The following is a 14,540-nucleotide window of genomic DNA, read 5'->3' on the forward strand; positions in this document are numbered from 1 at the left end:
TAACCCACAGAAATTGAGTCACTTTATGATAACGTAGCACTTTAGGACTTGTCGACTACTACAGGTCTTAATTCAGTTGGCCGGTCAGAGAATAAAAACTTTAAAACACAGTATGCTCAGTTAATAAGTGTTTGAAAAGCCAGCAATCCAATTTTATGTTCCAGCTATTAAATGTATCAGTAACTACCAAATTTATCAATAAGCATGACAAGGATTAGCTTGTGAATTTCACATCACTGTTACATTTATCAATAAGCACATGAGGTACTGACACTAACTGGCCTTAGTTAGCACTGAAAGGTACAGGTAGTGGCCCAGCCTAGGTCTCACCACTGACCTGACACCCAGCCCAGCACAGGCACAAACATTTGTTGGACAAAGGGACAGCTGCACAAACAGCTGACAAAAATGGAACAGAATGAGCATTTTCCAATTGCCCACAAAACCCATTTCTGCTTCAATTAATCAAAACACCTGTCTTGAAAGTTTACTCAGATAGTTCATCTGCTGAATAGAATACGATCTAGGGTTTTAACCGAAGTGGTCTTTCAAAGCTTCCTTCCTCCAGGACACGGTTATAAACAGCGGCACCGGCAAGAATGATCAGGGAGGAGCAAGCGTCACCATCCACACTCCTCACCTGCCATGTCGATGGCAAAAGGCCTGTCTGCTCTCCAGCCGGTGTACCAACCAACGACTTTGCCGTTTTCCACCAACGGACGTTCATAGCGTCGCCCACCAACCAGGCCCACTGGCCAGACAGAGACCTTGCGTGTAGTTCGCATCTATAAGAAGGGGAAAGAGATGTGGTTTAAGTTTCCTTAGGGAAAATAACTCGAAGGGAGGAAAGAAATGTGAGCCACGCAGGAGAATAGGGGTGGGGAGGCAGAGACTGGAGACTTTCAAAAGTTGAAGGTTTCCGGACAGAACCCTGCTGCTGACAGACTGCTGCCCAGTTTGCTGCTGCTGAGCTGCTTGGCACCATCAGCCGTCCTCGGTCACAAACTCAGCTGGCGGCTCAAGGCTTAAGAGAAACGAAGTAGGTGTCAATATCTGAACGGCACTTTTTTGAAGCTAAGCTATACCATCAAAAGTATTTTCTATTGGTTTCAAGGTTGGATCTGAATACCTTGCGTCTTCCGAACTGAGGGTGACTTCCCTTTAGGAAACTCAGTAGCAGCAAAAATTTCACTCAGAGAAGCCAGAGGAGTTGCCTTCCTATGAATTTTTTATTGTTATCAACACAGAAATCTTGGCTGGGGGCATTAACAATGGCATCCAGGGGCGCCTGGGTGGCTCAGTTGCTTGAGCGTCTGACTTGGGCTCAGGTCATGATCTCACAGTTTGTGGGTTCGAGCCTCGCATCGGGCTCTGTGCTGACAGCTCGAAGCCTGGAGCCTGCTTCGGATTCTGTCTCCCTCTCTTTCGGCCCCTCCCCCACTCTGATGCCCCATCTCTCTCTCAAAAGTAAATAAACATTTAAAAAAGTAATAATGGGGGCGCCTGGGTGGCTCAGTCGGTTAAGCGTCCGACTTCGGCTCAGGTCATGATTTCACGGTCCGTGAGTTCGAGCCCCGCGTCAGGCTCTGTGCTGACAGCTCAGAGCCTGGAGCCTGCTTCAGATTCTGTCTCCCTCTCTCTCTGACCCTCCCCCATTCATGCTCTGTCTATCTCAAAAATAAATAAACATTAAAAAATAAATTTAAAAAAAAAGTAATAATGGCATTCAGATACAGAACAGATACCAGGCATTCTCCAGAGTGACGAAAAGAAAAACATACCCTACATCCTGCCTTTCCAGGGAAACTGGGTCCAGCTAGAAAGGAGCACACCTCACGCATGCAGCTGGAGAGGCTGGCCCTCTTCCCACACACCCTGTTGTATCTGGTGAAGTTTTCATCAGACCGTGTTCAACTCAAACTTATTTACTGGATTTCTGTAAGGGCAAAGACATGTTCGCAACAATGCTTCCTGGCACTGGGCAGGCAGCGTTTTTGGGCAAACCACGGCCACCGCCAGAGGACGTGTTGAACAAGCCATAAGCAGCCCACATGACACCTCTGTGCAAACTAGAAGGTTCCCATTTTCTGAGCACACACACGTGCAGGGGCTGGCAGCTTGGCCATTAAAATCCAGGCTGGTTTCAGCTCACTCACCCTCTCAGCTGGGGGTGTCCTGGGGCGTGACGCACACAGCTGCCTTTGGAGGGCCTATTGTCATTACAAGTTCAACACCAAAGCTTTACCTTATATTTACTATACAACTGGGCCATGATCAGTTAGCCAATGGTTAAAATAATGATTACCAATCAAGGATTTTTTTTTTTATGAAAGGAAAATTATATACTTGGGAAATATTTTCAAGTACAATTCAAGTGAAAGTCATAGTAACCAGAAGCTCCCATTTGCCAGGAATTCCAATTTTATTTATTAATCTCTCACCTCACTCCAAAAAAAAAAAAATTTAAGAGTGTGAAACATTCCAGGTAATAAAAATCTCACTGCATCAGTCGTCCACAAATCTGGAATTAGTTTTACAGTCTATTACTTTCTCAATAAATTAATCACCACTGCCTTGTGCTCATACTAACTTATATGAGGATTTTTAAAAAGTTCTACTGAAGTAGAACTGACTGCAGGAAAGAGTGAATAGTTCTGAGATTACTAAGACTGCTTATAAGGCCAGCCCTCGGCTGGCATCTGGGAACTTGGCTTTTGAAACAGTCCTTATGCTGATAAAGTTGTTTTGTCTGCCTCGGCACCGTACACCTGTTTTCCTTTGGGGACCCTGAAACACTTGGGAGGGCAAGAGGTGCCTATGTGACCAGCCCCCATTAAAACCCCTAAACGTTACATGGGTTTCCCAGGGCATTAACATTGCACACCTGTGGTTATAGTTTTGCTGCCAGAGGGAAGATGCGCTTGCGGCATCCCTCATGGGAGGGAGAGAACGTAGGAAGTCTGCACATGGATTCCTCCAGGCCCTTCTTCCTGGTGTCTTTCTCCCTCATTGATCTGGCCACATATCCATACCGCATCACTGTAATAACTCTAAGCCACAAGTACAACTATATGCTGGATGCTATGAGTCCTAGTAAATCACCAGACATGGGGGTGGTCTTGGGGGACCCCTGAGAGATGTATTTTTTTTTAAATGTTTGTTTATTGTTGAGAGACAGAGAAACAGAGTGAGCAGGGGAGGGGCATAGAGATATACACACAGAATTTGAAGCAGGCTCCAGGCTCTGAGCTGTCAGCACAGAGCCCGTCGTGAGGCTGGAACCCAGGAACTGCGAGATTGTGACCCTAGCCAAAGTCAGACGTTTAACCAACTGAGCCACCCAGGCGCCCCTAACATGTATTTTTACAGTGTAAAACTTGATACATTTTGATACATGTATATAGCCATGAAACCATCACCGCAATGAAGATATCCATTATCCTGCAGAGTTCCCTTGGGCTCATTTTTAAATCCATCCCTATCATTACTCTCCACATCCCCAGTGCCCCTATCTGTGCATTCCCCACACCACTGGTCTCCTGTCACTATGCATTAGTTTGCATCTCGCAGAGTTATGTATGAATGGAATCATATAGCATATACTTTTTAAAAAATAATCTTTAGGGGCACCTGGGTGGCTGAGTTGGTTAAGCGTCCGACTCCGGCTCAGGTCAGGATCTCACAGTTTGTGAGTTCGAGCCCCCCATTGGGCTCTGTACTGACAGCTCAGAGCCTGGAGGGAGCCTGCTTTAGATTTTGTGTCTCATTCTCTCTCTGCCCCTCCCCCACTTGTACTGTCCCTCAAAAATTAAAAAAAAAATGTAAAAAAAATTTTTAAAAATCTTTAAAAAATGTTTATTCACTTTTGAGAACATGTGAGTGGGGGAGGGGCAAAGAGAGGGGGAGAGAGGATCTAAATCGGGCTCTGCGCTTACAGCAATGAGCCCCATGTGGGGCTTGAATTCACACATGAACTGTGAGATCCTGACCTGAACCAAAGTCGGCCACCCAGGTGTCCCCAGCATATATTCTTTTTATTTAGCTTCTTTCACTCTGCGAAACTATATAAAAATTCATCCATGCTATAATGTGTTTCAATAGTTAACTCCTTTATATTACTGAAGTACTTTGTTGTATGGATGTGCCACAGTTTTTGTTTTGTTTTGTTTTTTCCATTTGCCTGTGGATGGACAGTTGGGTTGTTTCAAACTTCTGGCTATACAGACAAAGCTGCTATGAACATCTGTGTATAAGTCTATATGCACTTCATTTTTTTTTCTAAATATTTTTGAGAGAGAGAGAACGTGCACACACGCATGAGCAGGGGAGGGGCAGAGAGAGAGGAAGACACAGAATCCGAAGCAGGCTCCAGGCTCCGAGCTGTCAGCACAGAGCCTGACATGGGACTTGAACTAACAACCTGCGAGATCATTACCTGAGCTGAAGTCAAACACAACCAACTGAGCCACCCAGGTGCCCCCATTTTTTGTTTTTGATAGATACCTGAGTGGAATGGCTGGATCACATGGTACATGTACATTTAACTTTTTAAGAAACTGCCAACTTATTTTCCAAAGTGGTTGTGCCATTTTTCATTCTAATTAGCCATGTGAGAGTCCCCATTACTGCACATGCTCAGCTCAACAACATTTGGTGTGGTCGATGTTTCACTTTAGCCATTTTAACAGGTATGAGTAGTATTTCATTGTGCTTCTAATTTGCATTTTTCTAGTGACCAATTATGTTGACTATCTTTTCATGTGCTTGTCATCCATAATCTCTTTGAAGAAATATTTATGCAAACCTTTTGACTATTTTTAAAATTATTTCCTTACTATTGAGTTTTGAGAGTTATTTATATATTCTGCATACAAAACCCTTCACAGATACATGATTTACAAATATTTTATCCCAGTCCGTGGCTTATCATAATGTTCCCTCATAATAATGTGTTTTGAAAAACAGAACTTTTAATGTTGATGAAGTCCAATTCATCAATTTGTTCACAGATCATGCTTTTGATGTTGTATCTAAAATATCTTTGCCTAACTCAAGCTCATAAGAGTTTTCTCCTCCTCTCTCCAAGTATTAGAGTTGTAGGTTTTACATTTAGGTTATGATTTTGAGTTGATTTGTGTGTATGATGTGACAGACAGACTGAGGTGATTTTCCTTCTCCTCCTTGCGGATGGATATCCAACTGTTCCAATTGTAACATGCACATGGGTATGTGACTGTCCTGGAACAACTCCATGGTCTTTGGACCTTTGTCAAAAGTCAGTTGCCATATACGGGTGGGCTTATTTACGGACCTACTCCTCTGACCCACTGGTCTGCTTGGGTGATCCTGATGCTAATATACTGTCCTGATTTACTATGGCTTTATAATAACTCCGGTAATCAAGTAGCATTAGCTCTCTTTGTTCTTCTTCCAAGTTTTGACTGTTCTAACTCCTTTTCCTTTCCATAGGAGTTTCACAGGCACATTGTTCATTTCGGCAAAATGTGATTGGGGTTGCATTAAATCTATAGCTCAATTTGGTGAGAACGAACAGCTTAACAGAATGGAGTCTTCTAACACATGAACATAATACAGCTCTTCATTTACTTAGATCTTTTTCATGTAAAAATTAAAAAAAAATTGTATTTATTTATTTTGAGAGAGTGAGCACATGTGAGCCAGCAGGGGAGGGGCAGAGAGAGGAGACAGAGAATCCCAAGAAGGCTTTGTGCTGTCAGTGCAGGGCCTGATGCCAGGGCTCAAACTCACAAACTGTAAGATTGTGACCTTAGCTGAAATCAAGAGTCAGATGCTTAACCGACTGAGCCACCCAGGCGCTCCAGATCTTTAATCTTTCTCAGCAATGTTTTCACGATTTAATTTTTGAATCAATAGCAACATTTAATGCTTTTGTGTCCTAGGTCTTCTCCATATGGGGAAAAAAATCCAGAAAATTTACTAAAATCTTCACAGAAATATAGCCCTCTCCCCAACTCACTCCACCTTCAAATTCCTGTTCCCTTACACACTGCAAAAAATATAAACATTTCTATTTTTTGTTTTATATATCAAACATGCCAAATATACAAAGAAATCAAATTAAATGTAACCTGTGTTTTTCTTCAATTGATACAATGGCTCTCTATTTATTGTAAAGGCACTAAAAATAGTAGTGTTCGTTTTTGATATTTCCTTAAAGTGTTTATGATTTTTCAGCCCCTAAACTGCTCTTGCCCAGAGCAGTAAATTTTCAAATATGCTAAACATTGGTAAAAAGACCCCATCTCAGACTTGTGTGTCTTCTTGAAAATGGATAGGTTGAGGGGTCCCTGGATGGCTCAGTTGGTTAAGCATCCAACTTCAGCTCAGGTCATGATCTCACAGTTTGTGAGTTTAAGCCCAGCGTTGGGCTCTGTGCTGACAGCTCAGAGCCTGGAGCCTGCTTCTGATTCTGTGTTTCTCTCTCTCTCTGCCCACCCCCACTTGTACTCTTTCAGAAATAAATGTTTAAAAATTTAAAAAAAAGAAAAGAAAATGCATAGGTTATGCTCTGCATACATCAGATGCCAAAAAATTCTTAAGTGTGTAAGCACTTAACTGAAATGTGGGCCACGTGTAATGAGTTAAGCAGTGTGTGCCTGAGCAGGGCAAGGGACAAAGCTCACAATCAGGAGAGGAGGAGAGACAATAAAAGAGAAGTCAAAACTGTTTTTAAAATAGGAAGAGGGTGCCTGGGTGGCTCAGTTAGTTAAGTGTCTGATTCTCAATATCAGCTCAGGTCATGATCCCAGGGTTGTGAGATCAAGTCCCCCCATCAGGCTCTGCACTGAGTGTGGAGCCCGCTTGGGATTCTCTCTCTCCCTCTGCTCCTCTCCCCTTCTCTCTCTCTCAAATAAAAATAAAATAGGAAGACAGAAATCACCATTAAAGAGAATACTCCTCTCCCCTTCTCTCTCTCTCAAATAAAAATAAAATAGGAAGACAGAAATCACCATTAAAGAGAATACTCCTCTCCCCTTCTCTCTCTCTCAAATAAAAATAAAATAGGAAGACAGAAATCACCATTAAAGAGAATACTCCTCTCCCTTTCTCTCTCTCTCAAATAAAAATAAAATAGGAAGACAGAAATCACCATTAAAGAGAATAAACCATAACTGTGAGACCACCAGTAAGGGGATTAAACATGACCCCAGCGCATTTTATGGCAGGCTTTTCACTTCCGCTGGGCCATGGAAGACATGTAGGATTTGGCCCATAGACTGAGGAATAGCCTCAGGTTCCAAGTAATGAGATGAACAGAAGCAAAACTTCACATTTCTGTGCCAGTTTCTTGCTAGAAAATGAAGGTTTACCTTAGCACATTCCAAGCTAACACTTACCTCTGTTTGATTTTTTTTTTTTTTTTTAAGAGAACGGGGTGTTAAAAGGTGAAAGAGTGACTATTTGAATGCAGGTGAAAAGGCAGGATTATATTGCCAAGTATGCTAAATTAAAAAAAAAAGTTTTGTCATTTGAGTATAATACTTTGGAAAGATCCAGATGCCCTTGCCACGTGTGCACTGTTCTGAGAGTCAACATGAAATGCTTCATCAGACACGCAGCCCCCCGGCACACCACCACTGTGCTACATAGAGTGTGCCAGACATTTCAAAGGAAAATAGCACAGCTATTTACAGAACTTCCTCATTTCACCCCTGGGATCTATCCTTTGTTCCGTGTCCTTTTCACTCAATCTATGCTCTTGAAGGATTCCTTGGCAGCCACCTTCTTTTCTGAGGGGTGGGGGGAAATGTAACAATGACTATTAAAAGCAAAAGCACTTTTTTAAGAAAATTTTTTAATATTTATTTATTTGTGAGTGACACAGAGACAGAGACAGACTGAGAGGCACAGAGCATGAGCAGGGGGAGGGGCAGAGAGAGAGAGGGAGACACAGAATCTGAGGCAGGTTCAGGCTCTGAACTCTCAGCACAGAGCCCGACATGGGGCTCAAACTCACTAACTGCACAGAGCCTGATGCGGGGCTTGAACTCAAAAACTACAAGATCATGATCTGAGCCTAAGTCAGACACCCAACCGACTGAGCTACCCAGGCGCCCCAAAAGCACTTTTGTAGAACTAAAATATTCTCAGCGTTTAAAAGCTTTGTTACTTCCTTAACACAAAATAGTGGTTACATAACAGACACATCTTCAAGTGCCTGGTATGAGCTCCAACCTAAAACAGAGGACTACAGCATTAAGATATTAAGATATCAATTAGATATTAAGATAAAGAAAAAGCAATTCATATATTTATAACCGTTGCATTATGACAAATAGGTCTGGTCCCCAAAGCATTCTCTTCCTATTTATTCAATACCAAAGTCATAATCTGTCATTTATTCCTCCCACTATGACCCCAATTAAACAGGACTTACAGAGCAATGTTAACCAGCCAAAATTATGGGCAGAGTAATTTCCATAGACCCAATGGCTACAAAGGACACAAAAGACACATCTGGCGCATCTTTACACTCTTCCAGGCTAAATGCCATTTAAACTATCCCAGGGCAGCTGGTGCTTGTTTACCTTTATCTTCTCCAGAAAAGGAGGGAGGCAGGTAAATATAGCCCACGCCTGTGTCTGGTGACCCTCACCAACAATCTGCTGTTGGTTTTTAGCCAACTATTTTTTCTGCAGCTTTAAGCTGCATCCTTTTGGTCCCACCTTTGGGGTATGGCTGACAGTCAGCTACAGGGACTGGAACACTTCAGAAGATCACACGTAGGTGATCATCCAAATGCCCTCAGAGTAAAACAGAAAAGTTAAACAAATGCCTTTAGCTTCCTTTAAGACATACCACTGAGGTGAAATCTTGTTTTATTTTGTCCAAAGGGAAGTGAATAAAGTTCTTGATCTTCTTAAATTTAAAACACTATAGGCAACCTCAAGGAGTAGAATTACAATAAAGAACATTACATGCTGTATCCTGCTTTTTTAACTAACAATTTCAATGAGAGAGAAAAACACGCGGAATTGTGGCAGGATCCAATGAACTAAAGACACAAAGGAAAGAGCAGAAAAAATGTAAGGAAAAAATACAGAAATAATGACCTGGAGCCAAGGTCACTGTCCATAAACATCTGACATTTTCCAACAGAGAAACTACATTATATAATCCAAAATACCCATAAATTTCCTTTGTAACAACTTCGAAAATTAATGTCCTATCTGTATTTTCTCTTTCTTGCATCTGCCCCTGATGACTTCAGCAATCATTTCCCACCTAACTGATACTTGGCTCGATGCTATTCATTCCACAGTATCCCTCACATAACTTTATATTGCCTTGGATCTTTTTTTGCCTATTTTGATTTCTGAAAACCCCTATTTCCACAGCATGAACTTTTGAGGTGCATAAGCTAATTACTTAATGTATATGAGAATTCTAGAAAGCATAAGTAAGTGTTCCTAATGTTACATTATAAACCCATCTCGTATGTCACTGGGTTAAAGAACAAATCTAACATTTCTTTCATACTTGCTGTATTTTTTCACTAAACACCTATCACATAATGTATGTCCAGTGCTGTGCTAGGCCCTGAGCAAGGATTACAAGGTCCTTGCCTACCAAGCCAACATTCCAGAAGAGAAAAGTCAATGATACATTGAATTGCAAAATTAGTTACTTAATTTCTATGCTGATGAAGGCTGTAAGGGAAGTGTACAGTGTGACAGGAGCAGGCTGCAGACGATCTGACATGATCTGGGAGCTGCTATAGTTTCTTTGAGGACATCAGCATGAGCTAAGCCTAAAGCCTGAAGCATTAACCACAGTGGAAAGGAATACCAAAAATGTTCCAAGCAGAAGGGAATTCGGGTACATGGGCCCCTGAGAAGAAAGTTCCACTGCATTCCTTAATTTAAAAAAAAAAAAAAAGGTAGGGGTGCCTGGGTGGCTGAGTCGGTTAAGCATCCGACCTCAGATCAGGTCATGATCTCACAGCTCGTGGGTTCAAGCCCTGCGTCAGGCTCTGTGCTGACAGCTCAGAGCCTGGAGCCTCCTTCAGATTCTGTGTCTCCCTCTTTCTCTGTCCCTCTGCTGCTTGTGCCCGATCTCTAAAATAAACATCAAAAAAAATTTTTTTAATGAATAAAAAGATCTTTTGGGGATGGTGGATGAAAGGAGTCAAATTTCTCACCGTTGGAGAAAGAATTTACAGCCAAGCAGAAGAGAAGGCTAGAATGATCCACCTGGTTATGGATTAGAGCTGGGGACATCAATATGAACTCATGTTTAATTGAACATTGAGATGGTTATACAGATACAGATATATGTATACACACGGGTTAGTACCAGACACACATTTTCTTGCTTTATCAACTGACAGGGCCCAGAAACAATGACACTCCAGTAACAATGAGCCCACCTGGTGCCCAGGTCTTGGCTTCTAATATTATACTTTAATAAAAGGAACCAGAGGTACTTGGAGAAGTAGCTGATTCTAGGTCTGGGGAAGAAAATATTCAAGACATATCCCATGGTATCTTTAGAGCCAAAAAGTAAGGAAGTTCCCCCAAACAAAAATAAATAAAAAGCTGTACACTGATGGGTACATGTAAAAGGCACAGTCAACTGAAAATGTTCTAATTGGTCAAAGCTGAAAACAATGTGAGCAACAAAATTAAGGAATAATGGATTACACCCTAAAGTGTAAATACTAAATACTAATATCACCTGAATTATGCAAATAATTGAATTAATAAGTTAATGGGCAATAGATAAATCTCCCATTCAGAAGCATTCCAAAAATTTTATGTCAATAACCCTCCCAGGAGATGGAACAAAATTCCCCATTCCTGTATGTGCTGCACACAGGAACTTCCTCCCAAAAGAACAGCCTGGAAGAATGGTTGGAGTGGGGAACATGCTTTACAATAAAGAGGTCTGATGAAACCTACCTCAGCTGAATGATCAAGGTTAACAACAACACTGACAAATTATGGATATTTATGATATACTGAATGAGACTTTACATGTGTGGTCTTTTCTAATACCATTCTCCAATAAAAGGAAACAGGGTTCCTTGGAGAAATGGCTGATTCTAGGAGTGGGGCAGAACATACACAAGGTGATCCTGAGCATCTGGGAGCACCAGAACATAAGGAAGTGTTCAAAAACAAACAAAAACTTCAAGCAAACCCACATTGATGGAGGTATGTCAAAAGGACATAGCCAACTGAAAAAGCTCCCAATGGCCAGAACCAAAACACCTTGTGTTATAACATAATGTTGATTCTCTGTACCCTTGACTTCATGTTATCAAAGTAGCACTTTCCCCCTGTGGTCTTCTTCCCCAAACCCCATAACTCCACAATCTAATCATGGAAAAAAAATCAGTCAAATGCCAATAGAGGAGCATGCTATAATACACCTAGCCAGTGCTCCTCAAAACTGTCAAGATCATCAATAACAAGGAAAATCTGAGCAACTGTCATAATCAAGAAGAACCTAGAAAGACAGGACAACTAAATGTAATGTGGTATCTAGGATGGGACCCTAAAACAGAAAGAGGCCACTAGACAAAAATCAAGGACATTTAAATAAAGAATATACTTTAGTTAATACTGTTTCATTAGTTGTAATACTTGTACTATATTAATGTAAAATGTTAATAAAAGAGGAAACTGGGTATCTAGTATAGGGGAACTTTCTAGTATCTCCTCAGTTTTTCTATAAATCAAAAACAGTTCTGTTTTTTTTTTGGAGAAAGAAGGAAGATGAGGGAGTGGGAGCATTCTGAGCTCACCATCTCCCAGGGACAAGCCAAGGCAACAACTACATATACCACAGCTCACTCTGAAAATGACCTGAAGACTGAGAGAACAGACCTTCCACACCTTAAGTCATGAGAAGGCCACACTGAATAGCAGAGGAGGAGCAGAGATGCAGCTGAGAACCAACCCACCAGCATGGCTACCCACGAGCAGGAGGGAGCAGCGAAGGGATTGAGCCCCACGCCAGGGATGCCTGGCCCTGAGGACCTGCACTGGGAAGATAAGTCATCATACAGTCTGGCTTTAAAATTCAGCAGGGTTCAGACTGCCTGGGTGGCTCAGTTAAGTGTCTGACTTTGGCTTAAATCATGATCTCATGGTTCATGAATTCAAGCCCTGCTGACAGCTCAGAGCCTGGAGACTGCTTCAGATTCTGTGTCTTCCTCTCTCTACCCTTCCCCTGCTCACGCTGTCTCTTTCTCTCACTCTCTCAAAAATAAATAAACATTGAAAAAATTTTAAAAATCAGTAGGGCTGAACTCGCAGAGAGACAGAAGAGCTAAAGGAAACCAAGTCTCTGCTTTAAAGAGCCAGCAGACTATATCACCCAAGAAGGGTCCGAGCACAGAAGTAGAAGTTTGAGAAGCACCTGGGTTACGCATGAAGGAGATTTACTGACTAATTTTAGTATCTGTGTCACACAGGTGGGGATCTGCAGGAACTTTCTTCAGCCCAAATAACCCAGTGCTTGTGGGAGCCAGTCCTGACATTACCTGCCATGCTAGCACCATTTGCCCTGCCCTGGCACTCCCCTTCAGACACGCCTCACCCAATCTGCCTACCCAGGCAGGCACCCCTCAAAGCGGCTCCCACCCCACCACACCCAGCAAGCACCCTCAGATAGGACCGGTGTTTTCCCAAAGCAACTACTGCCCAGAATGGGGAATAGCTAACCCCACTCAACAGCATACACACAGTACTTGCAACTGGGCCTCTCAGCAAGCTGTGCTGAAGGAAAGTAGTGCCCACCAGTGCACCCACAGCAGTTGTGGCTGATCACTACAGACAGCAAAGGCTGAGGGCTCTGCCACCCACCAGTGCACCTCCAGATGCTGCAGCAGGACTGCAGGGGACATGTAGGGGATAGGCAGTACCCACCAGTACACCTGCAACAGTCACAGCTCAGACACACCAGAAGGTGCAAGCAGCCCACACAAGGGACACCACTGCAGCATCTGGTTCTGGTAACCAGGGGTACTGCTCTACAAGGCACCATAGGATGCCTTCTACATGAGGCTACCACTTTCAAGACCAGGAATTTAGCTAACCTACGTAATACACGCAAACAAACACAGAGAGTCAGACAAAATGAGGAGACAAAGAATATGTTCCAAATCAAAGATGAAGACAAACCACAAAAAAAGCTAAGCTAAATGAAGAAAAGCAATCTACCTGATAAGAGTTCAAATAATAGTCATAAGCATACTAGACTTGAAAGGAAAATGGATGAAATCAGTGAGAATTTCAAAAAAGAGAAAAATTTTTTTTTATTTTTTATTAATTCTTTTAAGTTTTATTTTCTATTTTTAAAAATTCACATCCAAATTAGTTAGCATATAGTGAAACAATGATTTGGGGAGTAGATTCCTTAATGCCCCTTACCCATTTAGCCCATCCCCCTTCTCACAACCCCTCCAGTAACCCTCAGTTTGTTCTCCATACTTATGAGTCTCTTCTGTTTTGTCCCCTCTCTGTTTTTATATCATTTTTGTTTCCCTTCCTTATGTTCATCTGTTTTGTCTCTTAAAGTCCTCATATGAGTGAAGTCATATGATTTTGGTCTTTCTCTGACTAATTTCACTTAGCATAATACCCTCCAGTTCCATCCATGTAGTTGCAAATGGCAAGATTTCATTCTTTTTGATTGCCAAGTAATACTCCATTGTGTGTATATACATGTATATACATACACACACACACCACATTTTCTTTTTTTTTTTTTTATGTTGACATTTTCTCCTGTTTTTTTTTTTCTTTTTTTTTTTTTTCAACGTTTATTTATTTTTGGGACAGAGAGAGACAGAGCATGAACGGGGGAGGGGCAGAGAGAGGGGGAGCACAGAATCGGAAACAGGCTCCAGGCTCTGAGCCATCAGCCCAGAGCCTGACGCGGGGCTCGAACTCACGGACCGTGAGATCGTGACCTGGCTGAAGTCGGATGCTTAACCGACTGCGCCACCCAGGCGCCCCCACACCACATTTTCTTTATCCATTCATCCATCGATGGATATTTGGGCTCTTTCCATACTTTGGCTATTGTTGATAGTGCTGCTATAAACATGGGGTGCATGTGTCCCTTTGAAACAAAACACCTGTATCCCATGGATACATGCCTAGTAGTGCAATTGCTGGGTCATAGGGTAGTTCTATTTTTAGTTTTTTGAGGAGCCTCCATACTGTTTTCCAGAGTGGCTGCACCAGCTTGCATTCCCACCAACAATGCAAAAGAGATCCTCTTTTTCTGCATCCTTGCCAACATCTGTTGTTGCCTGAGTTAATGTTAGCCATTCTGACAGGTGTGAGGTGGTATCTCATTGTGGTTTTGATTTGTATTTCCCTGATGATGAGTGATGTTGAGCATTTTTTCATGTGTCCATTGACCGTCTGGATGTCTTCTTTGGAGAAGTGTCTATTCATGTCTTTTGCCCATTTCTTCACTGGATTATTTGTTTTGTGGGTGTTGAGTTGGATAAGTTCTTTACAGATTTTGGATACTAACTC

At 42.1% G+C, this 14,540-nt stretch overlaps 1 protein-coding gene across 1 annotated transcript in view; it reads right to left on the reverse strand.

Moving 5' to 3' along the window:
• B3GAT2 (beta-1,3-glucuronyltransferase 2) overlaps nt 1-14,540 on the reverse strand; it is a 95,238-nt gene that overhangs the window by 29,675 nt on the left and 51,023 nt on the right. Inside the window, exon 2 of the mRNA XM_003986299.6 lies at nt 641-785. Within this exon, the coding sequence (XP_003986348.2) occupies nt 641-785 (145 nt within the window). The remainder of the gene's footprint in view (nt 1-640; nt 786-14,540) is intronic.

This window comes from Felis catus, chromosome B2 (genome assembly GCF_018350175.1).
Source record: "Felis catus isolate Fca126 chromosome B2, F.catus_Fca126_mat1.0, whole genome shotgun sequence".
Classification (NCBI taxonomy): domain Eukaryota; kingdom Metazoa; phylum Chordata; class Mammalia; order Carnivora; family Felidae; genus Felis; species Felis catus.